Source organism: Cylas formicarius, unplaced genomic scaffold (assembly GCF_029955315.1).
Source record: "Cylas formicarius isolate icCylForm1 unplaced genomic scaffold, icCylForm1.1 PGA_scaffold_7__23_contigs__length_41026272, whole genome shotgun sequence".
NCBI classification, from domain to species: Eukaryota; Metazoa; Arthropoda; class Insecta; order Coleoptera; family Brentidae; genus Cylas; species Cylas formicarius.
In genome coordinates this window covers 25,708,884-25,736,861 of record NW_026844352.1, presented here as the reverse complement: position 1 = coordinate 25,736,861, position 27,978 = coordinate 25,708,884, and the positions used below count along the sequence as shown (strand labels likewise).

The following is a 27,978-nucleotide window of genomic DNA, read 5'->3' as shown; positions in this document are numbered from 1 at the left end:
ATTCCACCTATGGATGTGATAGATTTAGTAGATTTCACCCTCACTCGGAAACAGTTTAACCCATTGCTGAAACAAGATTTATTAGATTGCTTAATAGTATGTTTAGACCAAAATTATTTTGAATTTAATATTGGACAAACAGGTAGATTCTTCAAAAAACGCATTAACGAACATAAAAGAGCGTTTAAAAACAATAGCGTAGACTCTAATTATGCTACACACTTAAACACAGAAAAACACATTTTGACGACAATTGATATTTTATATATAGCCACAAAAAGTAGAAAATTAAATTTATTGGAAGCCATGGAGATTAACAAAATGGGACATTCAAATGTATTGCTTAACGATAAATTAGATTTAAATACCTCTCCATTATTAAACTTAAATTATCATAATAACAATAATTAAGGTTTTAATGTCATTTATCGGTATATATAGTAGCAGGTAGTTTGTAAATATTACATTTGATAAAGACACAGTGTTGTCGACACAATTGTCATGTAAAAATATATAAGTTCGTGAAAATCTTAACTTTTAGTTCTTATTTATTTCGTTAAATGGATTTTCATCAAGTAAAAGCCACCTGAGTTCAATATTTATTTTCTCTAAACAAGTGTTTACTAATTAATAACTAAACTTTTAACAATTCATATTTATTATTATAAATTTGGTTAAAATGCAACTTCTTTTCAAGAATTAAAAAACTTAACAGACCAAAAAAAAATTTAAAGCAGCGCTGGACAAACGCGAAATCTAACATGAATGTGTATTTGTAAAGAACACCTTGCTCTCTCTTGCAATTTGAACATATTTTTCTCATCACTCAAAACTACAATTTTCTTATTTTACTTATATTTGACGCAACGTTTTGAAAGCATTATAACTGAATTTGGATTAGATACAATTCAAGAACCCCAGACTGAAAAAGTGTTTGTGTGGAATGAGGCAAAAAACTTTTTGGGACACACTGGTCACGAAATCATGAAAACAGAAACAATGAAGAGTCTCTCGACCATGGCAGTTTTTTTTTTTCGACAAATAATTATTTATACCCGCTATACTTAAACTGTTGTCAGCAACTAATCGGTATATTTGGATGGAATGAAAATAAGCTTATATCTATATTTCATCCTTGAAATAGACCATTGTACTGCACCGCCAAAATCTAAAAATATCAGACGGCCATTAAAAAAGTTTCCGTTTTTACTTTTGTCGCAAAAGGCACAAAGGAAAAGCGAGCTTTCGTTTTTAATTAAATCAAACATTCCGCTAGATTGTCGCAGAATCGACTACTCGGCTTTTGTTAAAAATAAATCTTCTCGAAGCCCGATTTGGCACGTGTTCGGCATTATATATCCGATTGAAATAATCTTTGGAACAACACGTTAATTGTTGTTCTTGTTGAATGTAAAAAAGAGATTTTTCACCACCATTAATACAATATGATAATTGTAATGGTGACTTTTTTGCTGTGGTCAATTTTGTGTTTCTATGAAACCATTTATAAAGCAAGGGTGCTAATTTGCACAATTTAATGATTTAATTATAATATTTCTAAAGCTAATAGTTTAATAGTTATCAACAGAAAAATGGATCTCTTTTCGGGGAAGCTCTATATATTTTTGAAAAATTCAATTGTTCAAAATAATTATTCAACATCGACACGAAAGGCCATAACAGAATAAGGGATATACACGTGGTTGCTGAAAAGGTATCACCGAGTATTGATTTTATCGGAATTCATTTGAAAGATGAAATTAAAAAGTATTCGCAGTCACAATTTGACAAACATTTGTTTTCTATATTATCATCGTAACGTCCAAAGCCCGCAAAATATCAAGTGTGCATATTTTTGTAAAGGTAATTTTAAGTTCTCTTCAATAAGTGAATGAATGATTTGATGATACCTCAACATTATTAACTAACCAAAGGTAGTAATTCAATATTATATTTAAAACATTTTGTTTGTGATGGTTTTAGGTATCACTACACCTAAATACCCACTGTGAAAATGTATATTGACTAAAAAAACTAATTATTTGTAGTTAGTTCTATATTAAAAAGTTTGTTGGAGCTCCACACATTAAAAGCATAAATTTGCAACAGTAGATACTGTTTTCTATAAGATGGACAGCGATGTTGTTTGAATGTTGTCAGGGTGTTACAAATGAAACCTAATTTTAAAATTAACGTAACATTCATAATTTATTGCTGAGGATGCCTCAGCTTCCAAGCTCAATGCAAGCTTTTAATTTCATTCGTATAAGCCGATTTTTGTTCTTCAAAATAACGGAGATCCGGAATCATAGTTGATTTATTTGTTGCTGCTGAAGTACAGTGTGTCTCATTTTTCATGGTTTTGTAATCTAAGGCTACTTCTTTATGAAATGAAAGGGGACACAAACAAAAATGTCATAGCTGTTGAACTTTTGAGTACAGGATAAGGAGATTGAATTTTTAGACACCCTTTGGAGGTTTGATATACGTTTACTTACCGCAAAAGGTGATAACTGGTCTGCATAGGGATTTTACGTAGGATCCTGTGGCGTAGTCAATTTACTTTTCAAAAGCATAAATTTATATACACTGAACTTGTGTTTTCTTACGTACGCCTTTTAATACTTTTATTAGGATGGGAGATTTTCAAAAATATGTAACATATATGGTGTCCCTTTTCCTAATAAACTTTAGTAGTCAAACAGTTGTGACATTTGTTAACCACTACTTTACATAACATTACAGTAAATTACATACCATTATATTAACTTCATGGTCATGTTAACCCAAAATATGACAATTAAGATTAATTGGATATAATGGTGTATGAGTTTATTATGACGCATAATTTTCAATGGCTTATATGTTATATATTAATGCATAAGATTACATACACCTGGTGTTTCAGTAAAGGCTACGTTATTGAGAAAATGGATGATCCCAAGAATTTGAAAAAAAATTAAAGAAAGTCTGACTTTCTAAAATGGTCAGAGGGCGTAATTGCCATTTTGAATTTAAAACCCGCCTGCAAACCTGCAAAATTTTCTTGTATTAATGATGAGGAAACAGTGTTTTAAATCCGAGAGAAATTTAAATAATTTTAGATGCTTTTTACTCTATTTCTAGAAGGAAAGTGGTGGCTCTAACATTTCCAGAAATAAATGTTGATAACTCCAAATTGGCTTAATGCATTTGAATAAACTTGAAGTCGTTAGGCTTCTTATTATTTATTTATTATTATTTATTAAAAGGGTTCCCCTAGGCTATGAAACCCGCTATGAGTGAGATGATTGGGATTGAGTACTTTGCCACCAGATGGCGTCCTCAAAAAAATGGCACAAAAAAAAAACTGAAAAAAAAATACTGCAACGATATGATTTTATCTATTTCCTAACAAAATAGGAACAAAAGAATTTAAAACTCACAAGAAGTTGAATTTTGTTTGTTGAAATAAAAAGTTCGTCGCTTGTCTTCGTTAATGTCAGTTCTTTACAATAACATACCCACTATTACTAGGTTGTGATTTAGTTTTCTGTTTCCACTTTTCACTTTTTAAGAATTTTTTAAATCAGACTTATCCAAACCGTTGAATAGGGTGGGGCAGTTTGTTTCCGTTACTATCCTGGACTTTTACCTTTGGGGCAGAATAAAATATTATTTATCAAACTCGCCCTACTATTCCTGAAAGTATGGTTGATCGTATCCGAAATGCTGTAGCCAACATTTCTAGAGTTTAGTCTCCATAATCTTCGGATAGATTTATTCATTTATAAGTATTGCGCTAGGTTAATAAAAATAGATTGAGATGCGGCTTTCACTAGATTGTTGATGTAATGATATAAAAATATTCATATCCTTCAATTTATTAATTGAAACATTTAAAAGTCGGTTGGAACACAGCACACCACTTTCTTTTTAGAGATAGCGATATACCTGCCCTAAACTTTGTGTAAACAAAAAAAAAGACAATGGAAGTACGACAATCTCTTACTACTTAGTATCTCTAAAACAGTGTGCACTCTAAGTATCATTAATATAAGAAAATTTTGCAGACAACGGGTTTTGAAATTCAAGGTAGCAATTTCAGAACCTCGAAAATAATTTTCAGTATTTCTCTTGCCCATGCCCATGCAAATTTTTTTTTTCAATTTTTTAGGAAATCTCCGTTCCCCTCGTTGCTCTTATTGAGACACCAGGTATAATAAGAAGCCTAACGACTTCAAGTTTATTAAAATTCATTTAGCTATTTTGGCGTTATCGACATTTATTTCTGGAAATGTTGGAGCCACCACTTTCCTTATAAAAATAGAGTAAAAAGCATCTAAAATTATTTAAATTTTTCTCAGATTTAAAACAGTATTTGCTCATCATTAACATAAGAAAATTTTGCAGGTTTGCAGGCGGGTTTTCAAGATGGCAATTACGCCTTATGACCATTTTAGAACCACAAAAACAATTTCCAGCATTTTCTCTCGACTGATTTACTTAATTTTTATTTCAAATTTTTGGGACCATCCGTTTTCTCATAGTGTAGCCCTTACTGGAACACCCGGTATATATTATCTTATGGGATAATACGAGTATAAAACATGTCAGAACATACTGATACTTTTTTACATAAATTTATTGCAAAAAATTATCTGTCATAATAAACTCACACACTTCCATTATATCCAATTAATCTTAATTGTCATATTTTGGGTTAACATGACCATAAAGTTAATATAATGTAATGTAATTTACTGTAATGTAATGTAAAGTAATGGTTAACAAATGTCACAACTATATGACTACTAAAGTTTATTAGGAAAATCTCCCTTCCTAATAAAAATATTAAAAGACGTATTGGGTGTTTCAGTAAGAAAACACAAGTTTAGTGTGTATAAATTTCTGCTTTTGAATAGTAAATTGACTATGCCACAGGATCTTGCGTAAAATTACTATGCAGACCTGTTTTCACTTTTTGCGGTAAGTAAACGTATTTCAAGCTATGAAGGGTGTGTAAAAATTCAACCTTCTCCCCTTTATTGAAAAGTTTAACAGTTACGACATTTCTGTTTGTGTCCCCTTTCATTTCATAAAGAAGCGGTCTTGGGTTACAAAACTACGAGAACTCTACTTCAGCAGCAATAAACAATTATTGCGGAACTACGTTACTTTGAAGAAACAAAACCAAACAAAACTCAGGTTATGCGTATTCGCAGACTTTCTTAATTTTTTTTTCAAATTCTTGGGATCATCCATTTTCTCAATAGCGTAACCTTTACTGAAACACCCGGTGTATGTAATCTTATGCATTAATATATACCATATAAGTCATTGAAAATTATGCGTCGTAATAAACTCATACACTATTATATCCAATTAATCGTAATTGTCATATTTCGGGTTAACATGACCATGAAGTTAATATAATGTAATGTAATTTACTGTAATGTTATGTAAAGTAGTGGTTAAGAAATGTCACAACTGTTTGACTACTAAGGTTTATTAGGAAAAGGGACACCATATATGTTACATATTTTTGAAAATCTCCCATCCTAATAAAAGTATTAAAACACGTACGTAACAAAACACAAGTTCAGTGTGTATAAATTTATGCTTTTGAAAAGTAAATTGACTACGCCACAGGATCCTACGTAAAATCCCTCTGCAGACCAGTTATCACCTTTTGCGGTAAGTAAACGTATATCAAACCTACAAAGGGTGTCTAAAAATTCATTCTCCTCATCCTGTACTCAAAAGTTCAACAGCTATGACATTTTTGTTTGTGTCCCCTTTCATTTCATAAAGAAGTAGCCTTAGATTACAAAACCATGAAAAATGAGACACACTGTACTTCAGCAGCAACAAATAAATCAACCATGATTGCGGATCCCCGTTATTTTGAAGAACAAAACTCGGCTTATACGAATGCAATTAAAAGCTTGCATTGGCTTGGAAGCTGAGGCATCTTCAGCAATAAATTATGCATGTTACCTTAATTTTAAAATTATATTTAATTTGATGTATATTAGGTTTGATTAGTTTCACTACCGACATCTTTGCCATCCTGCTTTATAGAAGACAGTACCAAAGATTATCTACTGTTGCCAATATATATTTTAAGTTTGTGGAGCTCCAACAAACTTTTTACTATAAAACTAACTACAAATTTTTAGTTGGAATTTGTGTCGCTGAGATAACAAATGCGAAAACATTTTTGCGTAAAATATTTGAAATATCTTATCGAATTACTACTTTTGGTTAGTTAATGATGTTGATGTATCATCAAATCAACCAATCATTCACTTATTGAAAAGAACTTAAAATTACCTTTCCAAAAATATACACGCTTGATATTTGGATCGGGTTTTCTTAGAAAATGTAATTAAATGCAAGTGTCAAATTACGCCTTCTGGTAGCAATTTCAGAACCTCAAAAACAATTTTCAGAATTTTTTCTTCCCCGAGTTACTTAATAATTTTTTTTTCAAATTTTTAGGAACATCCCCTCATTTCCCCTCGTTGCCTTCATTGAGGCAGCCGGTATAATAATAAGCCTAATAAAATTATAATAAAACACAAGTTTAGTTCGTATATCAAAATTTATGAGTCTATGAAAAAAACTGGCAATGCACACTGGATTCTACGTAAAAAAACCCTATTCAGATCAGATTCCACCTTCTTAATAAGTTTACTCGATAAAGGAACTCATGCACTGCTTTTTGTCTGCAAGAGTTGCTTTAGAAACAACTCACCAACGTAATATGCATGTCCATTTGTCATGTCTTGATCAATTAAACTAATATTCATAGTTTATACCTCCCATTTTCTCATAGGAGACGGTACGCTAGACTAAGCTTCTAGGTTATAGATTCATTGCTCACTAAAAGAGTTTTCGGTAGATTTGTATCTATTGATTTTATAAGTTAGCTCGTTGAGCATTGCTACTTAATGTAATCCGCAATTATTTGCAGTATACATCTTGTACGTGTAAGTATACAACATTAAATCTTAACTCCGCTGGCGGTATACTTTGAGAAGTTTATGCGTGGGTTTGAAGAAGATTATTTGCGATCCAAAGCGCCTTCAAGTACAAACTTACTAATCATCAGTTGTTCCGGTTTAGAGCGTTTGGTTAGTTTTAACGAGCATTTAAGTAGTCTTCGAATCTGCATAACAAGACTTTATATCCAAATCGTGGCGAAGTATGTTGTAAATGCTAGTTTTGCCATTGAAACGGTAAACGGCACTTGAGTCACGAGTTTAATTACTTTTAACCTCTACACATTAATATTATTATTATTTTTATTTGTCATTATTATTATTGTATTACTTTCCAGTATTACTGCTACAAAAGGTCAATAAACGCTATTCTATTCTATTCTATTCTAGTCTATTATTATTATTAGTATTACTATTCCTAACCGTGCTGTCTGCAATTCCTTTCCATTTATCAAGAACATCTTTTCGTCTGGTGTTCTTAGAAAATATAGTCTTAGGCTCTGTGCCTGCTGGGCACATGCATCCACAACATCCGTTATTCCTCTACCTCCTTGGTCTTCCTTGATAGCGTGACACGCTCAACTGAGGCTCTTGGGTGATGCATTCTGAATTTCGTAAGGTGAGTTCGTATTGTCCTGTTGACATAACATCCTAGAATCGGGATTGCGTAGCTGTTAATAGATTTTACAATATTGCCCGAGGTAAGTTTGGTTTTCAAAATGGATTTCAACTGTCCTTCAAAAGTCTTCAGAAGAATTTCTTTGACTCTGGAATGTTCGACCTTGTTTGTTTGTAAGATTCCCAGGTATTTGTAGGGGGAGCTTTACATCGGCGAGATTCTAATTTTGTCATCCAACGTTATTTCCGGGCCTTGTTTCAGTTTTCCTTTTTCAGTGAATACAGTTCGGCACTTGCTAGCGCCAAAAGTCATCCCAATCTCAGAACAAATTTTCTGCACCAGACCCAGGACCGTTTCTAGATGGTTTTTGTTGGAGGTCATCCATGTAAAAAAGGTGACTTAATATGTGCTTTTGTTTTACGTTCTTTATTTCAAATTCATACCCTGCGTCCTTTATAGCGTTGGATAAAGGGTTCAAAGAAAAATAAAAGCATAGGGTACTAAATGAGCCCCCCTCTTCCATTCTGACTTTTGGAATCTTTAAGCTTCCCTGGATACCCACGATGGGCCACTAGATCTTTACTTGGTATTTATTATTATTATAATTATTTTTCTTTCTCAGCTTTCGCAAAATTGGTGTAATGGCGGGAAGTGTGTCCACATCTTCAATCCTCGAGAAATTTGGGGGTGATTCGTGTGGTGTTCAGAATGACGACTTTATGTATTATTTTGAATAAGTTTGGATTCAATCCTACGGTTTTGATGTTTTCTTGTAGGCCTAAAAGTATGATTCCTGTGGTCGAGATTACGATTGATAGGATGCGAAGTTCGGTTAGTTTTTAAGTCAGTCTTCATTCAAATTTAAGCTATGGGTATTTCTGTATCTTCTTGTTGATTCTGTGTTGGAGATTGTGTATATTAGTGACAGCAATGTCTATAATAAATGCTTCTTTTCTTATCTAATAAGGTGATATCCGGTCTGTTGAAATGCACGGTTCTATCGGTTACCATTGTACGGTCGTATTATATTTTGATATCTACAGATCTCAATACTATTTCCGGGGAATATTCGTAGCCTCTTCTGCTAGAAGATTGTTGCTGTTTCCCAATTTTTGGTGCATTATGTTTGCTACTTGGTTGTAACAGTCTGTGAGAGTTTACTGCGTGCTTCCACTATGTGCTGGATGGTCTCGGGCTTTCCATGGCATTTTCTACACTATTATCTGTTATTTGGGAATTTCCGATGATGTGCCTCTGGCAATTTCTGGTATTCATTACCTGGTCCTGGATCGTAAGAAGATTAATTTTCGTACTTGTTAAGTGGATGTTTCAGTTGGTTGCGGGATGTTGTGACAAGGCAAAGGCATCGGGGGAAGTGTTCTCAGAACGATGGCAGTTAGTAATAAAATAACTTGTACATTAATTTTTGCCTGTAGTAGACCGTTTGCATAAATTATAAAATGTTTAATACATTTCTTCAATTCCACAGGTTTATGATCTCGTCCGCTAGAGGTTGATATCGGAGTTTCTTGTCTTGTATATTCTTTTCCCAGATTTTCGTCTAGCGGTTTTGTGACGGATTTCTTCTTCTTGGTGCAGTGGGTTTTAATATCTGGCATGGAAAACTTTTCCTTGCCATGTAAGTTTTTATTTTTAATGTATTTTCTTACATTTTTTGTTTCATGTTGCATGTATAGTCGTTAAACCGCAGATTTTAGATGGTGTATTCGTTGTTCGTACCTGCCTATCTAAATGTTGTATTTTTGCTTTTGTCCAGTCTATTACTCTAAATGAGTAGGATATCCTGATATTGCCTATCCATTAATGGCATAGATTTTATTTTTAGATTTCAGTTGCCTTTTATAAAATTATTTTGAGCCTTTGAAAGAATTCTGTTGTTAGTCTTTCTTGGTTAGTTTTCTTGCCTATCCTTAGATCCTGCTGAAGCCGTCCGTCCTCTGGACATAAAGATGAAATTATTGTTGTGTTGTCCATTAGTGTCATGTCCTCAGTCTGCGTGATTTTTTTTCGATTTACATGTATTGCATATATCCCAAGCTCCATTTCCATCTTAATTACTTTGCTGCACGACCTGTCGGGTTTTATCATATACTTTGATATTATCCATGTAGAATACATTGGATATTTTACTCTCTCTTTATTGCATTGTCACTCTTTTTTATCATAAGGTGTTTCAGTAAATTGCTAAGTTGAGAGTGGATTTTTGATATGCATAGTCTTTTCACCAAACCATGAATGAGGACCTAATTCGAAATTATTATTATTATTATTATTATTATTATAATGGCAATAGGTTTAAAATTTGAATGAAATGAAAATGAATAATTGTTTGTAATATATTTGTTTAGAAGGGTAAATATGTGTGTAGTTCGCATTTTACCGAATGCTTAGAATAAACTTACGGAGAAAATCCAAAACATTTGTTAAAATTTAGACGTTCTAAAATCTTGTCATGAAGAGTTCTGTGCGGCTGCAATGTTTGTTCAAGTTATCTCATTAAAATATCCAGAGTTCGTGGATATATCCTGCCATTGACATCTTTGCAGACGTACAAACTTTTCGTCTAAATTGGAACGCGAGCTAAGAAAACAGCTCATAAATTATTAAGGATTCGTCTTCCCTCTGTTTATCTGTACCAGGAAATATAATAAAAAGCACTACATTCATATTCTATTCCACCCGTCTTAAAAGAGTTGATTTCAAATCTTTGCATGTACCGTGCGTTCCATTGATCTTGATAACATTTTAATTGGCTATAACTTTCTTATTTTTAGAGATATCAAGGTAAACAAAAAACAGAATGTAGGGTTAGAAGCCAAGCTTTTTCCGTATAAAACAAAACACTATTAAATTTTCTGACATACACATCTTTTTTTTTATGGAACACCCTGTATATTAAACATGTGTTTAATAGAATATTCTGATTATTCCGATTACAATGATGTAGTCCCCTCGTGTTTGACAAATAGGCATAAATAGGAAATTTCTATATATATCAAAGAGTGCCCTGACTGACATAAAACATGTTTATGTTTGACATATTGGTAAACAACGTTGATGGTTGAATTATTGTCCAAGTCATTATTGTTAAAATGGTTTTTCCCGAATTTAGCATACTTAGTATACTTCCTTCAAAACAGATATTTCCAACGAAATTTGCAGAAAAGGGTAACGTATTAAATGCTACAGAGATATGCAGCAAATGCAAATGCAAATTCAAATGCAAATGAAGAAAATAAGTCAAACATATTAGGATTCTATTAAGCACATCCAGTTTCCTCTATCACTAGAGTATATGAAGAGACAGGTATCAATCCGCTCAGTTTTCAAAGAATATAAATATCATGCATTTAAATTTCGTTAAACTCAAAAACTAAGTGCAGAAGAAAGAATAATAATTTTCTGAAAAACATTTTATTTACTGATGAAAATTCGTTCACTACAAGAAAGGGTTATAATAGACAAAATACGCCATATTGGTCTTTAAATATTCCTAGACAAATACATGAAACAACAACCCAGGGCTACCAATAAACTAATGTATGGTGTGGTGTCATATATGGGAATATTTTGGGTCCGATATTTATACATCAAAAGTTAACTGGAGATCAATATTCGCAATTCTTAAAGCATGAAATAGAACAATATATAGATGATTTACCCTTAAATATTATATGGCAACAAGACGGTGCCCCTCCTCACAATGTTATGCAAGTTGAAAATGTGGTCAGCCAGCCGACAGCCCCGACTTAACTTTAATGGATTTTTTTCTTTTGGGGACACATAAAATCAAGAACACAGAACTCCTTGTAATGAAGTCGTGAAACTTCGGCAAAGGATTTCAGAGGCAATCAATCAATTAAGAGACAATCCGGAAACGTTACTAAATGCAAGACATCATACAATTAGAGTCTACGAGAAATGTGTTCAGGAAAATGGTGGTCACATATAGCATTACTTAGAATAGTTAAAGAATTTTTTACTACAGTGTCTTGTCATTTTTAGTGTTTTTGTTCTACTTTAATTTGTAAATCATTATTATTGTTGCAGTCAGTCACGACAGTCTTTGAAATAATTATATGAAGATTTCCTATAATGTTATCAATAGAAATAGAACGCACAGTACATTGAAATAGTTGTGGTAAAGTTAAGGGAAAAACAAAATGTTGATGCCGCTGCTAATTTTTTCATTATGCGTAGTTAAAGAGAAAGAAAAGGAATAATAAAAAAATTGAAAACAATTTTAACATTGTTATTAGATGTTAAAGCAATAACATTGAGTAAAAGTCTGCATTGGAAAGATGTTCAGTAGACTGAAGATATTCAACATTGTTGACAATAACAATCTCGTGAAACTAAAGAAATTTTTAAGATTTTTTAAATTTCTCAAAAAATCCCATTGAATTGCGCTCTTGGACTATATAGTGACTTATATAAAGCTTAAAACATCAACTCAGTCGTTACTCGCAAAAACAACATAAATTTGTTTTTCTTTATTTTGTTAGGTAAACTCAAATGTTCAAATATTGCAGTTATTTTGTATCATGCTACTGCTCATTGTCAATAGTTATTATTTTCATATTTAATTTCCTTAGCACATTTTTTTAATATTATTTGAGGTCATTATATTTAAGCAGTGTATTGTAGTATACTGAGTGTCAGAGAAGGAGAGAGAGAGGGATTCAAAACACTAATAAATATAATGTGTTTATCCAATTGCTGTTGGTCAAAAACTTTTTTAATTCTTTTATTTGTATATGCATATTTTCTCGTTTTTTTGTTACATTTTCGTCTTAAAACATTTTCATTAACATTATCTTATATCCAGAAAAATATTAAAAACAATTCAGGTTTTCAAAAAATATTAGTTGATTTTTCTGAAGACTAAATTATTAAAATTCGCGTTAATAAGTTGTAGTTTCTTTTAGAAAAAATCAACAACGTACATTTTCTTCCGCAACAGAGTAAATGATATCTGCGATCTCCTTATTTTAATTTTGCCAACCCCATCACAAACCTCATTTAGGTCAAATCTGCTTTATAGCTGGAATTGCTGCCATAACGTAGTCATCGTACGGTTTGAGGCCATTTGTTCTCATAATAGTTTTCGCTTGTCTATAACCCACTGCGTAATTTACCGTCCTTTGTGCGGATCCGCAATGAAGCCAAGAAATGGAAAGTAACTACACTTGGGGGAATTCGGATCGTGTTCATTAATAATTCTTGTTATGTATTAAGCATCTCGCATGTAAATCGTGAGCGAGTTATTGCTTAATGGTTTTCTCAAGGAGTAAGCGAAAATAACCACTCCGCACTGAAAAAATTCAGGAACTTTTGGAGACAAACGGATAGTCGACTTTACTGGTGCGGTCAGTTGATGAACTGTCGTCTTGGTTCAGGTTTAAAGGCCTTTGTTTGTTGGAATTGCTTCCTAATGTTTCTCTAGCCCAAGTGGCAAGCTTCTTCAGAGGTCTTTCCATCTCCGAAGTTGGACGTAGACGGCCTTCAGACCTGAACCAGGAAAATAGTTATTCGAGTTTATGTTTTGTTCCTGCTTTTCAGGACTTAAAAGAACAAAAAGTAAAATAAAACAAACTCAATACACCGAATATATTTTGTTTGTGTTTCGCTTTTGTTCTCGATCGTTGTCCATAGGGCATCCGTTGGATCTCAGAAATTTCTGTGTTCACGGAGAGCATCTATTAAAGTACTAATTTCACTCCACGGCTTTCTCGCCGGTTTACCATCTTTAGGACTTGAAAAACTAATCTGCTTATAACATACACTGACGAACTAAAAATTGCAATCAATTTTAGAAAAATAAAAAGAAATCATGTGTCATTGGTCATTCGTCATTGGTCAATGTATGAACTGCTTTCGGCCATATTTGTTATCTGCTATAAAACATAAAACCATAAGATATTTCAAAATTTAATTGAATTTGATTTTAATTAAAAATATCATATTTTTAAGTTGACATAAATCTTTGCTCGTCACTAGGCATATACAGTGTGTCCCACTTAAGAACTGTACACCCGTGTAAAATCTTTCTTTATGGTCCGATTTTGATTTTTTTTTAATTTTTAGGTCTTTGAAATATGCTCTAAAACTTTGTTTTGCTTATTGCTTCAGCTTAAAGTCATAGCCAACTGAGACTATTTAACAAAAGAGAGGGAAGAGAGAAGAAGAATTTTTTTTGTATAGAGCTCCCGAAAGCGCACTAAAACATTACGTTTCTAACTGGGACTAATTTTTGATGTCAAATATCGAGAAGGGCTATTAGGTATTTCTTTAAGAATAAAGTGTCAACGAATTCTTACTCAGGACTACATAAAACTGAACTATACTAATTTCCATGAAGTTCGCTTAAGCACTACTCCTGTAGAATGTTTGTTTATGGCTCAATTTTGATAACTCTTTTTTCGATGGATAGATTTCACTGAAAGTCACTAACGACTTCTTAGAATTATATGCGATTAGAAACCGTTAGATATTATATTAGATTTTTATTAAAAAGGAATGTTAATTTTCATCTAATAATGAAAATAACAGAAATATCGAAATTGATTGGCGCCGGCATACTGTTTCCCTTGTAAAACTAAGTTTGCCATGGAGACGCGAATATTCGACTGTCAAATTCTCTCCCAAATTTATAATTTAATTTTCTTTACATTATACCTTTCGAAAACTAAGATTTATTAATTATATTGTTTTAAGATGATATTAAAAAATAAATGTCCCTTAAATAATCTTTTTTATTATTATTTTTGAAATTTGCATAATTAAAACTTGTCCTAAAATCACATACAGAATAATTGTTATTTACAAGGTTTACAATATTTATTTGTTTAAACCATTAAAAACTTTGGTCAATGATCTAATTACTTTTAGGTAGTCCTATACTAATCTGTTGTCGTTTTCCATTTAAAAATATATCTAAGCCATGAGCTCAGTCGATTCTATGTGAGAAAATTAGTTAGGAGTAGTAGGATCTATGCAGCAAAAAAGAATTCTCAAAATTGAGCCATAAACAAATATTTCACAGGAGTATTGTTTAAGCCCGCGATATTTGGAGCAGTTTTATGTAATCCTGAATCATAATTCTTTGACACATTATTATTAAACATAATAATAAATATAATTAAATAATATGAAATAAAAATAATTCTTTATTATACTATATTTACCTACCAGTCTGGAAAAAAATTCGTATCCAAATTAACAAACCCAACAAACAAAGACCCAAATTGAAAACTCTCTAGTAAGATTCTAGTTGAGACCTTTTTTTTATCGCTTTCACAATAGATATTTGCGGTTTTCTCTTATTCGACGCAAGTTCGTGTTTTGTTTGTGTATTGTCTTTTAGGCGAAGAACTTGCATAATGTTTACTACTCGATCTGATAAAAAAAATTGTCCAGACTAGCAGACTAAATAAGTCATTCCATTTTTTGCGTTTCTTGTTCTGTTGAAATAATCTTTTATGCTCTAGGTGTACGCGTACATGAAAATAAGTTTGTCTTTCCGAAAGGAAAATTTATCTTCCGACGCTGCACTTTAATAATGAAAAATTCTTTGAACACGGGCGAGAAAAATTGCTCCGGCGGACTCAACAAAAAGCAATAATACAATATGGCACTAATTCGGTACCAAAATCTGTAAATGTATTAAACATAAGAGCAAATAACAAAAAAAGAACTTGAAACTGGTAAAATCACAGAAAATAGTTGGTAGTATACATTGTAATTAAAGCGTATAAAGTGATGGTGTTGTCATTATTTGGTGATGAGGTAAAAAATAAAAAAAAGATAAATAAAATGACGGAGGTAAACTTCCACCGTTTGCATTACTTTAGTAACGGGTTTTGGAGCGATTGGTTGTTTTCCGTTAGATTTTAAACATAAACTTAAACTTTAGACATTCGTTTCTTAGACACTCGCTACTTTGCGGTCCTCTTGCGCCAGCAAACTCTTGACAAAAAATACTAGTGAATAATGTAAAACTTTAAATGAGTAAAATGAAACAGCGTTTTTACTCGTACTGTAGATTATTAATTAACTTTTTAATGAAATAATCTTTCTCCCCCTCTGACATCATTTGCGATTTAAGCATAACGTTCTTTAATTTTTTAGTCTTCTTTATTTTGATAAATTAATAAATAAAATAATTAAATGGTCTTTATTTTAAGCTCAGTAAAGGTTGTAATATGAATTTTATAAAAATATGTGCATAGAGAAAATAAAATGAAATTTAGAATCGCAAAGCGTGATAGATATTTTGTGTCAACAGAATATCTATCAGTCTAGCAAATGAATAGGAGAAGGAACTTTTAGTCATGGTCTTTTTAATTTTCGTTTTTTTTTATAGTGGCAGTTCCATGGAAATAAATGCAATTTCTACAAGTCACTTTTCACTAGTTTGTGAAGAAAACAAGTAAAATTTAATTCATGTTGATTCGATATTTAACCATTTTTTAATCGCGAAGCTTATTACTTGGGTGACCTATTCGTTTGAGGTTATAAATAAATCGGATGTAGGAGTTCTGTACTTTAACTGTAATTTACATTTGCATACAACATTCAAGCCTACATAGACATAGACAAAATTACAATAATTTATATGACTCAGAACAAGTGCTTCACATATAAGCCTTTTGGAGAACTTTGGAAACCTGTGTAAGAAATCAAACATTATTGAAGATTATACCCATATTTTTATATTCTTCAACAGTTGGAATTTTAATGTCCGTATTCAAATTTTGAGCGGCGCAATACTTAGCATACTTAGCAATACGTATTCGGATTTAGTTTTGGTTAGTTTGTTGAATTAACTAAAGCAATTCGATATATCTGCAATTTAAATAATAGCCACGGACTTCGCTTTCACTTTGTCAATCGAAACGATCTAATGTGAGTGATTCTGAACGTTATGATTAAGTTGAATGGTCTTAAAATGCATAGATTTAAAGGACAGATTGGTGTATTTTTTTGAAAAACTTTTTGAAAAAAACTTTGAGAAAAAATTTATTAGTTTGCCATAGATATTTCCTATTTACTTTGTTTGTTTAAGCTGTGGCAAACGCTAATTTTGAATAATTTTTTTTTCAAAATATTTTAGTATGGCTGAAATTTTTATATAATAATATTTGTACATCTAAAAACCTTAAATCAATTTGCTAAACAACCTTCCGCCATTTTGCTTGGTGTAGTGTAGGTGTGTAGTTGTCGAAATAAAGTTCAGAGAAATTTGTGGATTAATACGATATCAAAATAATCATTTTTTGTTGTACAAAATTAAGACAATGACCAACCTAAAGTATGAAAATAAAAAAAAAATATATTCGTACGGTCACGGGAAAATTAAGCTTAGAATTTTTAATCCATAATTGTATCACAAAAAAAGGAGGCACCTTGATAACCATCATCATCATCCCTGTTGTCATTTTCATCGTCATCATCATCTCTAGAATGAAACATTTTATAATCTTTTTTAATAATAATGTCGGCAACCATTGAAGGTAATTGCTCTCGAACAATCCAGGTAAAATCATATTTATTGTGGTTTAAGATACAGCCGGAAGCTTGATGTGATAGGGATGTGGGCTGTTTTAAATGAGTATTTCTCCAAAACTTCGTGACGTAACGGACTCATAGTAAATGCTGATACAATTCAGCTTTACATGGGAGGCCTGATGGGTTAAAATTACGGAATTTTTTCTCAAAATTATCTTCCACTTTTTTAGAGCGGCGTTTAAAAACAGTTGACGTTGCAAGAATGACGAGCTCCGTAAATATGACAAATAAATTTTTCTAAGATTTTAAATGTCTCATCCAGCCATTCATCATCATTTGTTATAATATTTTGACAGGCTGGCTGATACTGTTCTGATTGCTCTAACAGTTTAAAAGGTTGATGTTTAGTGTTCCGGTAGCCGCATCCTGTGAGTGTGTGAAATTACGGTAGAGCTTTCGATAAAGAATTCCTTAGAATTTCGTACTGAGTTTTAATGATGCATTCAAGTGATCCGTGTTACTAAGAAGTATTATTAAAATATTTGGGTCAGAGCAGCGTATTACAATTTCGGCATCGACATTTATTTCCCAAATGTAATATATTAGTCGAGAATCGGCTTCTTCGTGTTCTTCACAAGATAATGATTCTTCAACAGTTTGAATAACTTTATCACTTTCAACCCTGTATGAATGGCACTTATTGAAATTCACATAAGCAGACCTTTCATCATAAGCCAAATGGCCAATAAAAAAATCGACTAGGGCTTCTTTAAAATAAATATTTTTAAACTGAGGTACAAAATTATGTGGACGAATTTGATTTTAACTTGGCTGATTGATTCATTCCGCCGTGAACGACGGTGTAAAATATTGATCGAATGCGGTATCGACACGATTGGACTTAAATCGCAGCATCATCAGTCATTGTAGCAAAATTTCGTTGAAAACATTAAAAATAACATCAACCAATGCACCAATATGACTAAACTGACGCCATGTCGACTAAAAACAACTGCTGTCGTCTATCTCGCGTGCGCAACTAGCGCGTGACAATCCAACATGCCCAATAACTTGTCACTTTTAGATTGGTCTAGATATGCAAATACCATCATATAAAAATTTCAGCCATAGTAGAATATTTTGAAAAAAAAAAAATTTTTATCCAAAATTAGCGTTTGGGACAGCTTAAACAACAATAAAAATAGCCGGAAATAATGGATTCATGTGTCAAAAATTTCAATTAAAATATAAAAAAAAAGAAACCTTCTTAAAATGATCTGAAAAATTTATATTTTACTTGTACAAATACACTACCGGCAGCCAGATAGCCCATATGACGTCCGGGAGAATGAGAGATATAGCATATTTAAAAACAGGCCTACCTGAAATTCTCTTTCGAAAACGTGGCTAGCTCTTAGACTGTACCAGTAGCATTGAAACTTTGTCTGATAGTTCAAATGCTGCTTTAGACCTAGTTGAAAGATGATAATCCTCCTTTAAACAAAGATAAAACCCAAACTTTGAAAATACTGCCTAACTCGAAATTAATGGAATGAAACAGTGTCTATTGGGTCTCACAATAGATGACAAAATGTCATCGCCTCATCATATCGATTAACTTTCTATCTCTTTATCGAGTCCTATATATTTAATCGGAACCCTTCAAACATGGTACGCATTATCGTGTCTATTGCAGACCCCTTTCTCTGGGCAACATGATTATATTTTGGTTCATTTTACCCTGATTCGAATTCATCACAAAAAGGACACTTACCATCCACTTACCACCCAAGGTAAAAATCAGTCTCATAATCTTAGGAATGATTTGTCATATTTAGTTGGATCGACCTTAAGATATTTATTAAAATTATTTGCGTTAGTTTTTGTAATTTTATTAGTGCAATTTTTGTGGCTGCTAAATTTTTGTTAAACAAAGAACCTGGCCAACAGAGATAAGTGTTAAATATTTAAATATTTTCTAGTCTCTTTCTTATCAGGCGATCGGATGTTTTCGGTAAATTTTAAATACTGATGATATTTTGAAGTTTGTCATTTTTAATAGTCACGCTGCATTAAGTATATTCGTGTTGTTTTGCAAAAATGTACCCAAAAACTATTGGTTGAGTCATTCATTTAAAAAGCACAAACTTGTTGCTTACTATAGTATAGTATTATTCAGTGGTGTTTAGCAAACCTACCGAAACCATATCAAAAATCGCAACCAGCCCACACCGGTGGCTATTACTGTAAAAGCGTACCTGCCAACAAATTGCCAATAAAGCAGAAACAAGGGAACAAAAGGAGATAATGTATTAAGCTGATGGAGAAACATTACCTTGGCATATAAAACGCTCGTCCTGACCAAAACCAGAAAGCATTTTTATCTCTACCGCCAAATAAAGGAATGTATTGTCGCTAATGTATCGACGACTTTTATTGAAATCCTTCGTGCCAAAATCGTAATAAATAATGGAAAATAATCGAAACTATATCAAAATGTGTATAATACGGCCAATAAAGATTAGAGCTTTATTAGTGCGGAAATTTATTGCGTTCTCTGTTTGCCGTACGGACGCTCGTATTTGTTCTGTGGAAGAAATGTTATATTTTATATGATTTGCGACCATCCGATAAAACTGACCATTTCTTATTAACAGAGTATAAAAGAAAATAGAATTTTTTTCTGCAGAATTTTTTCAAAACATGCCCAGATTCCATCAAATTTTCAAGTTGGTCGTTTTTTAGTCGGCAAAGACTCGTAAAATTTATTTAATTTATTATGTAATATTATTTATTCAATTAAGCACATAAAAAACAACCAGTAGCCGGTAAAAGCTGGAGAGATCAAAACACAATTTTAATTAAGAAATTACATGAATTATCCAAGAACTAACTAAATAAACGAACACATTATTCTGGTGGTTTGTGTTTGAAAAAGTTGGTGGAAAACTTATTTATATGAGAGACAAAGATAGTTTAAAAAATCCTATGAACCCGGATCATGCGAAGCACCTAGATGATATATTTATACATAGCAAAGAACAAGAAATGTACATTTCGTTCTTTTTTCCGGAAAACCTTTCAAAGACTTGTCCGAAATTTAGTTTTTGGACAGTTCTGTTTTATATTGATGTATATAGAGTGCCAGATTAATTTTAAGTTTAAATTTAAAACATACGTTATGCAAATCTTTGAATTAATGTTGGCTAGCCTCCTTTAATCCGCTTGCATGAAACCATTTTTGTTATTCTTCAAATCATTTCTTAATAAGTTTGATACGACAATAGTATATTATGCAACAAGTGCGGTAAACGGCATTTGAGTTTACCGAACTTGTTGTATACTATCCTTTTTCTACGACCTAACAGATTATCGGATTACTAAATGTCGTACCATTTAAAAAAATTATTTAATAGTTGCCATTAAGCCTATTCGTTTATCGTTCCGATGGGTTCTGTTATTGTTGTCTCTTTTTAACTGTATACTTTAGACAGAGAGAGATGTGTTATTGGATATGTCATATAAACAACGGAATAAACACAATTTCAAAACGTTATGTTGCTTATTTAACTTTTACAATTGATCACTAAGTAGATGTTTTAAGAAAAAGACTGTAACTGGAAGAAGAATCACCCAAGGAGATAGCTTTTAAGGGGATTACATTTTTAAGATCATATAAGCAAGAAAAAACACGTGCTAACCTTTAATTTTGTTTGTTTGTACTGATAAGATATGGATATTTGAAAATGGTACAATAGGTCTTGGCAAGATATTAATATAAAAACTGTAAAAACCACTAAAGTTCATGCAAACGGTATATACAATTTCTGTGGGAAACTTAATTTATAAATGTCACTTTACTTACCGACTAGTCAACTAGATTTTAATTGTAATTTATAACACGTAGTATTTAAATTGTCTGATATATTGAATAACAGTTTTCTGGGTATTAGTTTTTGGGTAAATTTTTGCAAAACAACAATAAATTCACTGACATGACCGTCAGATTTGACAAACGTCAAAATTCAAAACGTGGGAAATATCTCCGAAAACATCCGGTTGCTCCCAAATCCGTGCGGTAAAATCGCGGAAATGTCCGAAGTGGCTCGAATCCGTGAAAAACGAAACTGACGTGGTAAAGTGACGCGTCCCGCACGCCAGATCGGTGTGTAATTAGGCATTTTACAGACTGAAGTACGTATTTTAGAGTATCTTTGGCGAATCTACATACATACAACTACTTTCATGTTCGGTCCGAGACTTTCCCGTCAAAATGGAAAAATTAATTTTTAATTTACATTTTAAAATATTTTCTGGCTAGATTTGTTATAATCAGTTAATATACCCACTAATTTCAACCAATTTCTCACAAATTCCATATGACTTGTAGGCTGTTCTAATCTTCAGTTAAAGCTTAATCTTCCAAGGAAACTGTTTAGTTGAATGTTATTTTTTCCCATACGATTAAATCAATGCGTTACAAGTCTGGTATATTGTGTGTTTTACGAAAGTCTTCGCGATAAATTCCAGGAAAACCCGAATGTTTATTAAGGTACGTCGCTGTCTTATAAGTTACGGAAATAACTTTCAAAGTTTGTTCCTTGTAAATAATAATCTTGTTTCAGGTAGCGAAAGTTTCTTGGCTGTTTGTGAAACACGCATTTTGCATATTCGACTATATCAGAAGCTATACCAAATTTTACCGTAAAACAGTTCGCTATTTTAAATCGTCAAGTAAAATTTTGTGTTTATTGTTTGGTAAAATATTTAAATGTTAATTGCATGGCTCCGAAGTAAATTACTGGAATATTTGTAATTAAGGGCAACGAAAACGCCACAGATTATAGGAGTTTGAATTAAAGTTTTCAATTTGGATTTTAAGTTCTCAACAAAAAATTGACTATATTATGTTAATTGCACCAGATACTATTTTTCCCGTTAGTTAATTTATGGAAGATTTTAATATACAGGGTTTTTAATTAAGAAGGTATTAAGCAACGAATGAATGAAAGTTTTAGTTAGTTTAGATCTTTGACCCTTTGAATATTTGTTTAACTTCCGCTTTTTGAACGAATGCATTTTTTCGTTATTATTTAATATACAATTTCTGACTGCATCACAACAATACTTCAAATATTAACAAAGGATTTGATTTTACACACACTCTTTAATGGCAATTAAAGTAAAGTGAATTCAAAGTTTTGCTCTTTCAGGACCGTGTTAAGATTCGTACCTCAAAAACTTGCGAGCAAGATTTGCGGTACTCGTTGGAACTATCGGTTTTAAAATTGAGGCAGGGATACACTCTTGAGGCCGTATAATTCAAAGTAGATTTCTGTTTTTTTATTAGAAATTATATGTGTAACATTACATTAAAGTTTTTCTTCTTTCTAATAATTCCCGGATGCACTATCAACATTCCAAGCAGTTTTGGTATCGTAATTAAGTAATATGAGCGCATCATTTGGTTCTACACGAGAAAGAAAAATTTGAAATAGCAATGATGTTTAATTTTTGTCTTGGTGGGATTTTGAATAATATATTGCAAACCGAATATCTGTGAGAGTCCAGTCAATCGATCCGACGCGAAAAAAAACCATTCATAATTTTTAAATAATTTTTTGCGCGTCTCTGTGATGGGAGATTGATGGGCGTTTTTTTGAAATATAAATTCCAGTTTCGTAGACTCTTCTCGGGTTCAAGGTTTGTTAGAGAGGTAGCACCTTTGCTTCGGGATGACTGGGCACTGGTCCTCATGACAACCAGGGCTGGGTGACGCGTCCGTGCCTAAAAGCACACATAGCCTCTCCTCAGCCAGGACCGTACTGCGTGGTGCAGAGCCACATCCTACTCGAGGTGATCCTGTTAACGCAGAACAGTACGGATCTAGACTGGGAGGTCAATAAATATCCCTGGTGGAGGGCAGCAGCGACCACCAGTACCAGGATGGGGCGCAAAGAAAATGACTCTGGACCGGCTCATTACTGGATCACTACAAGTATGACTGTAGCAGTTTTAATAGTTGTGGTACTGCGATACAGAAAAGAAACGGAACTCTTACTGTATTATACTTTCCAAAAAATCTCAATGGCTGAAGAAAACACAAAAATGGCCCTCAGTCCGGGGCACCCCTTAAGTGGGGAGAGGGTGCGAAGAATACCCCCGTCTTCCACTAGTGAGAAATATGCAGATAGAGACAGCGAAAAATTCAAAATCTACGGTAAAATCGTCCGCATTGCCACATGGAATACACGCAGCTTATTTATGGCAGGAAAACTTACAAACGTTGAATGCGAGATGAACAGATTGAACATAGACATCATGGGAATGAGTGAAGTCAGATGGCCTAACTCTGGAAAACAAAAAACTAAAAGAGGGACCATGTACTATTCAGGAGGCACTGATCCGGACCATAGATATGGAACGGCAATACTTGTCTCAGAGAGAATAGCAAAGTCAGTGACAGAGTTCATTCCCCTAAGTGATAGGGTCATGATGCTAAAACTACAAACAACCCACAGAAATTTAAACATAATCCAGATCTACGCTCCAACACAGGACAAATCAGACCAAGAAATCGAAGAATTCTACTCCCAAGTTGATGAAGCCATGCGACTGACAAGGAAGGGTGAAATAAGTATGGTTATTGGTGACTTCAATGCCAAGGTAGGCCGTGGTTCTGATGGAGATAGTGTAGGGAATTACGGTCTTGGAACGCGCAATGAAAGAGGCGACAGACTGATACAGTTCTGTGTAGAAAACAACCTAATCATAACTAACACCTTTTTTAAGCTTCACCCCAGAAGACTATATACCTGGAGATCACCTGCAGACAGAGAGGGGACGATTATCAGAAACCAGATTGATTTTATTCTCATAGGACAGGAATTCAAAAAATACATAAAAGCAGTGAAAACATACCCTGGCGCAGACATTAATAGTGATCACAATCCTGTGGTGATAGACTTCAAACTCAAACGATTTATGAATACCAAAAGGGAAAAGACCACAAAACAAATAGACTTTGCACAACTGAATAACACCAAAAAGAAACAAGAAATAAGTTTGAAAATAGAAAGAGAAATAGAAGCAGCAGTCAGTTTGGCACCAGAAAGGGAAATAGAGACGACATGGAACATATTTAAAAACAAAATAACCAACATAGAGGAACAGGACATCGGCTACATAAAGAACGACAGGAAGAAAGAGTGGATGACACAGGAAATTATGGACCTAATGAATGAGAGAAGGAAACTTAAAACAAAGCCGACAGAATACAAACAACTAAATAGAACTATTAGAAAGAAATGCAGAGAGGCAAAGGAACAATGGTTGATAGCAAAATGCCAAGAAATAGAGGAGCTACAATCAAAACATGACAGCTTTAATCTGCATAAAAGAATAAAAGAGATGACAGGCAAACACAGGCGACACCATGCATCAATACTTAGGGACAAACACAATGAAATAATTACGGGAATAGATGCTAAACTGAAAAGATGGCATGAGTACATCGAACAGCTATACAACGACGAAAGAACACACACCCCACCCTCATATAACAGCGAACTAAACGAAAAAGGTCCAGTAATATCCAAATATGAGGTCATGCACGCCATCAGATCACAAAAAAATAGAAAAGCTACTGGGCCAGACAAAATTCATGCAGAAACACTTAAACTAATAGCAGATAATGAAGGCAAAAGCTTGGATTTGATAACATCACTGTTTAACAAGATCTATAGTTCGGGCAAGATACCAGCCGATTGGCTAAAGTCAACTTTTATAACGCTGCCCAAAAAAGTCAATGCCTCTAATTGTGACGATTATAGAATGATTAGCCTCATGTCCCACGTGCTCAAAATATTTTTTAGAATTGTCCACACAAGAATATACAGGAAATGCGAACTGCAAATAGGCGAAACTCAGTTTGGATTCCGAAACGGACTAGGTACACGCGAAGCACTCTTCTCTCTGAAAGTGTTAACACAAAGATGCAGGGACATGAATGTAAGCGTATATGCATGTTTTATCGACTACCGCAAAGCATTCGATTGCGTCAACCATCAAAAGATGATCGAAATACTAACAGCAACCGGTATCGATGAGCAGGACTTACGTATTATTTCAGAACTTTACTGGAGGCAAACAGCAGTGGTCAACATCGAGCAAAACATATCAGATGAGATACTGATCAAGAGGGGAGTTCGCCAGGGTTGTGTGCTGTCCCCACTATTGTTTAACCTCTACTCGGAGGCTATATTCAGAGAGGCAATGGATGGAATTAACGGAGGAATAAAGATCAATGGCATCAGCATAACCAATATCAGGTACGCGGACGACACTGTTGTCATGGCAAGCAGTCCGTCCGAGCTACAAATCATGATAGATCGCATAGTCCATTATAGCCACTTTTTCGGATTGCAATTAAATGTCGCCAAAACCAAAACACTAGCGTTCTCAAAAACGGTTACTCATGTACATCTAAATGTTAATGGGAAGCCAGTTGAACAAGTCGACTCAATCAAATACCTGGGAGCCAATATCAATAGCCAATGTAATCCGAAGAAGGAAATATTGTCGAGAATCGAGCAGGCGAGAAGAACATTTATGAGCATGAGGGTATTCTTCATAAGATCTGACATAAGTCTTGAGCTCAGATTGAGAATGGTGAGATGCTTCATCTTCTCTGTTTTGCTTTATGGATGCGAGAGCTGGACACTCGATGCTCAAACAGAGAAGAGACTAGAAGCGTTCGAGATGTACATATATAGAAGAATACTGCGGATCTCATGGGTACAGAAAATCACCAATAATGAGGTTTTGAATCGCATGCACGGGTCTCGCGAATTATTAAATATAATAAAACAGAGAAAAGTGCAGTATCTTGGCCATGTTATGAGGGGCGAAAAATATGAATTTCTGAGGCTGATAATAGAGGGCAAAGTCCAAGGTAAAAGATCGATAGGAAGACGTCAAAACTCGTGGCTCAAGGACCTCAGGAGGTGGTTTAATCGCTCATCAATAGAAATATTCCGGGCTGCAGTTTCCCGAGCCACAATAGCCATTTGGATCGCCGACCTTCGAAAGGAGAGGGCGTAGTAAGAAGAAGAAGAAGACTCTTCTCAGTGCTAATAATCTAATGTTGCGCCAAAAATATGCCTTATTTTGAACTATACGTAGTTTTTAAGTTTTTTGTGTTACATAAAAACACCTGAAATTTTTCATTCTTCGGCGATTGGGTAATAAAACAATTATTTGAAAACAATTATTTGAAATTATTATTGATTTCATTCTACTCACGAAAAAATAAGAGAATTTTGTTATATTTTCTGTTCAAGAATTTTTGTTAATATTATCGAAAATAGTCCGCAAATTATGGGTTATTTAGCTTCAGTAAATTTTTGATAGTTTAGGAAGCGAATTGTAATGACAAAAAATTCTATTGGAGTCGATGGTGTCCTTAATTTTAAAAGTTTCTTGGATTTTTTTCGTGCAACATTAGATAGCTGTATCTCTCAGTTGTTGTTAGATCAATGCTCAAGAGCCGCACATCCTTATTTTGGATAATTAATACAAATGCGTTTTTTTCGTACGCTGATAAACTTTTATTTATTAAGTTTTATTTTTAATTTTTGCTGCACTGTAAGAGATTAGTATTATGGTAGCTAAGATAAAATTTTAGTTCAATAAACGCGATGTTTAAAATAATTATAACTAAAACGCTAAAAAGTAACTTTATAGAGGATTAAGTTAGAGTTACATGGTTTTACAAAAAAATCTATTGATTTTAAACAATTTAAAATGAAAAACCGCCGGACTATTAGCGACTGCCGGAAACTATATTTTTGAGCGGGATTTTTGTTTTTGGTATTTTTTCCCCCGGTCCTTTATTCATCGTAGCGGATAAACAAAACCGGACAGGTGTAGATGTAAAAGTAAATTAGGACGCCGTAGTGTGTGCGTGCGTTAAAAATTCTATTCCGCAAAGTTTGCAAAACACATCGAGCAGGCAGAAGTTAAACTACACAACATCAAACAGTACCTTTAGAGGGACCAGGGATACTTTCGGGTTCATTTTGGTCTGTAGAAGAAATTTTGATAGTTTGAGGTGAGAAAACAACAGAAAGTTTAATCACAAATCCACACTGGTTTTGTTGCTATCGAGTATTTAGAGTAGTTTATTTAGGGGTGGGAGAATGTTTCAAGACGCAACAGGACAATTGAAACGACAACACGACAGGGTGCATGCACAGTTTGCAACGGAGTGAGTTTGAATGTGATCCGCGTTCGTCGCCGATGTGGAACGCACTGTTTGGTCGGACGTCGGAGACGTCGTTGTCTTGCGTCCGGATAACAAACTGTGCCGAACCCCACCCCCGTTGGATCGATTGCCAACCTTCCAAGCTCAAATATTACTGAAAATTTTAATAGGAACGTTGATGGCACCAGATTTAATAGCATCATCCTAAGATTCCGCTGGAACTGGCGGTGAATCTAACTAATTAAAGCTGAGCGGAAATTGCTAACCCGTTCTCTGTTTAGCGAACCGATGAGGAAAAGTTACTTTACGCGTGGCAGGTATCAACAACTTTAAAAAATAGTGTAAAAATATTTCTCAACCTACTTATCTCACTTAAAATTCGTTTTTTAGAAATGATTGATTTTAAAATTTTCACTTTCCAAATGGCTGTTCAATAATTACACCCGTTTTTCAGTAACGGAATATTTACTCATTCGACATTAGGAAAGTGATTGTTATCAAATTTCATTAATCTTTGATAATATTAATATTGTTATTGTGACTTTATTATTAAAGAAAATAAAAAAGTTTTACAACAA

The 27,978-nt window shown here is 33.4% G+C and overlaps 2 protein-coding genes across 2 annotated transcripts in view; both read right to left on the bottom strand.

The window, feature by feature from the left end:
• The window catches only part of LOC132704491 (uncharacterized), an 85,718-nt gene extending 58,289 nt beyond the window's left edge, over nucleotides 1-27,429 (bottom strand). Inside the window, exon 1 of the mRNA XM_060674508.1 lies at nucleotides 27,182-27,429. The gene's annotated coding sequence lies outside the window, so the exon portion shown is untranslated. The remainder of the gene's footprint in view (nucleotides 1-27,181) is intronic.
• The window catches only part of LOC132705096 (uncharacterized), a 115,728-nt gene continuing 115,067 nt past the window's right edge, over nucleotides 27,318-27,978 (bottom strand). The window contains exon 13 of the mRNA XM_060675527.1: nucleotides 27,318-27,535. Coding sequence (XP_060531510.1) covers nucleotides 27,318-27,535 — 218 coding nt within the window. The remainder of the gene's footprint in view (nucleotides 27,536-27,978) is intronic.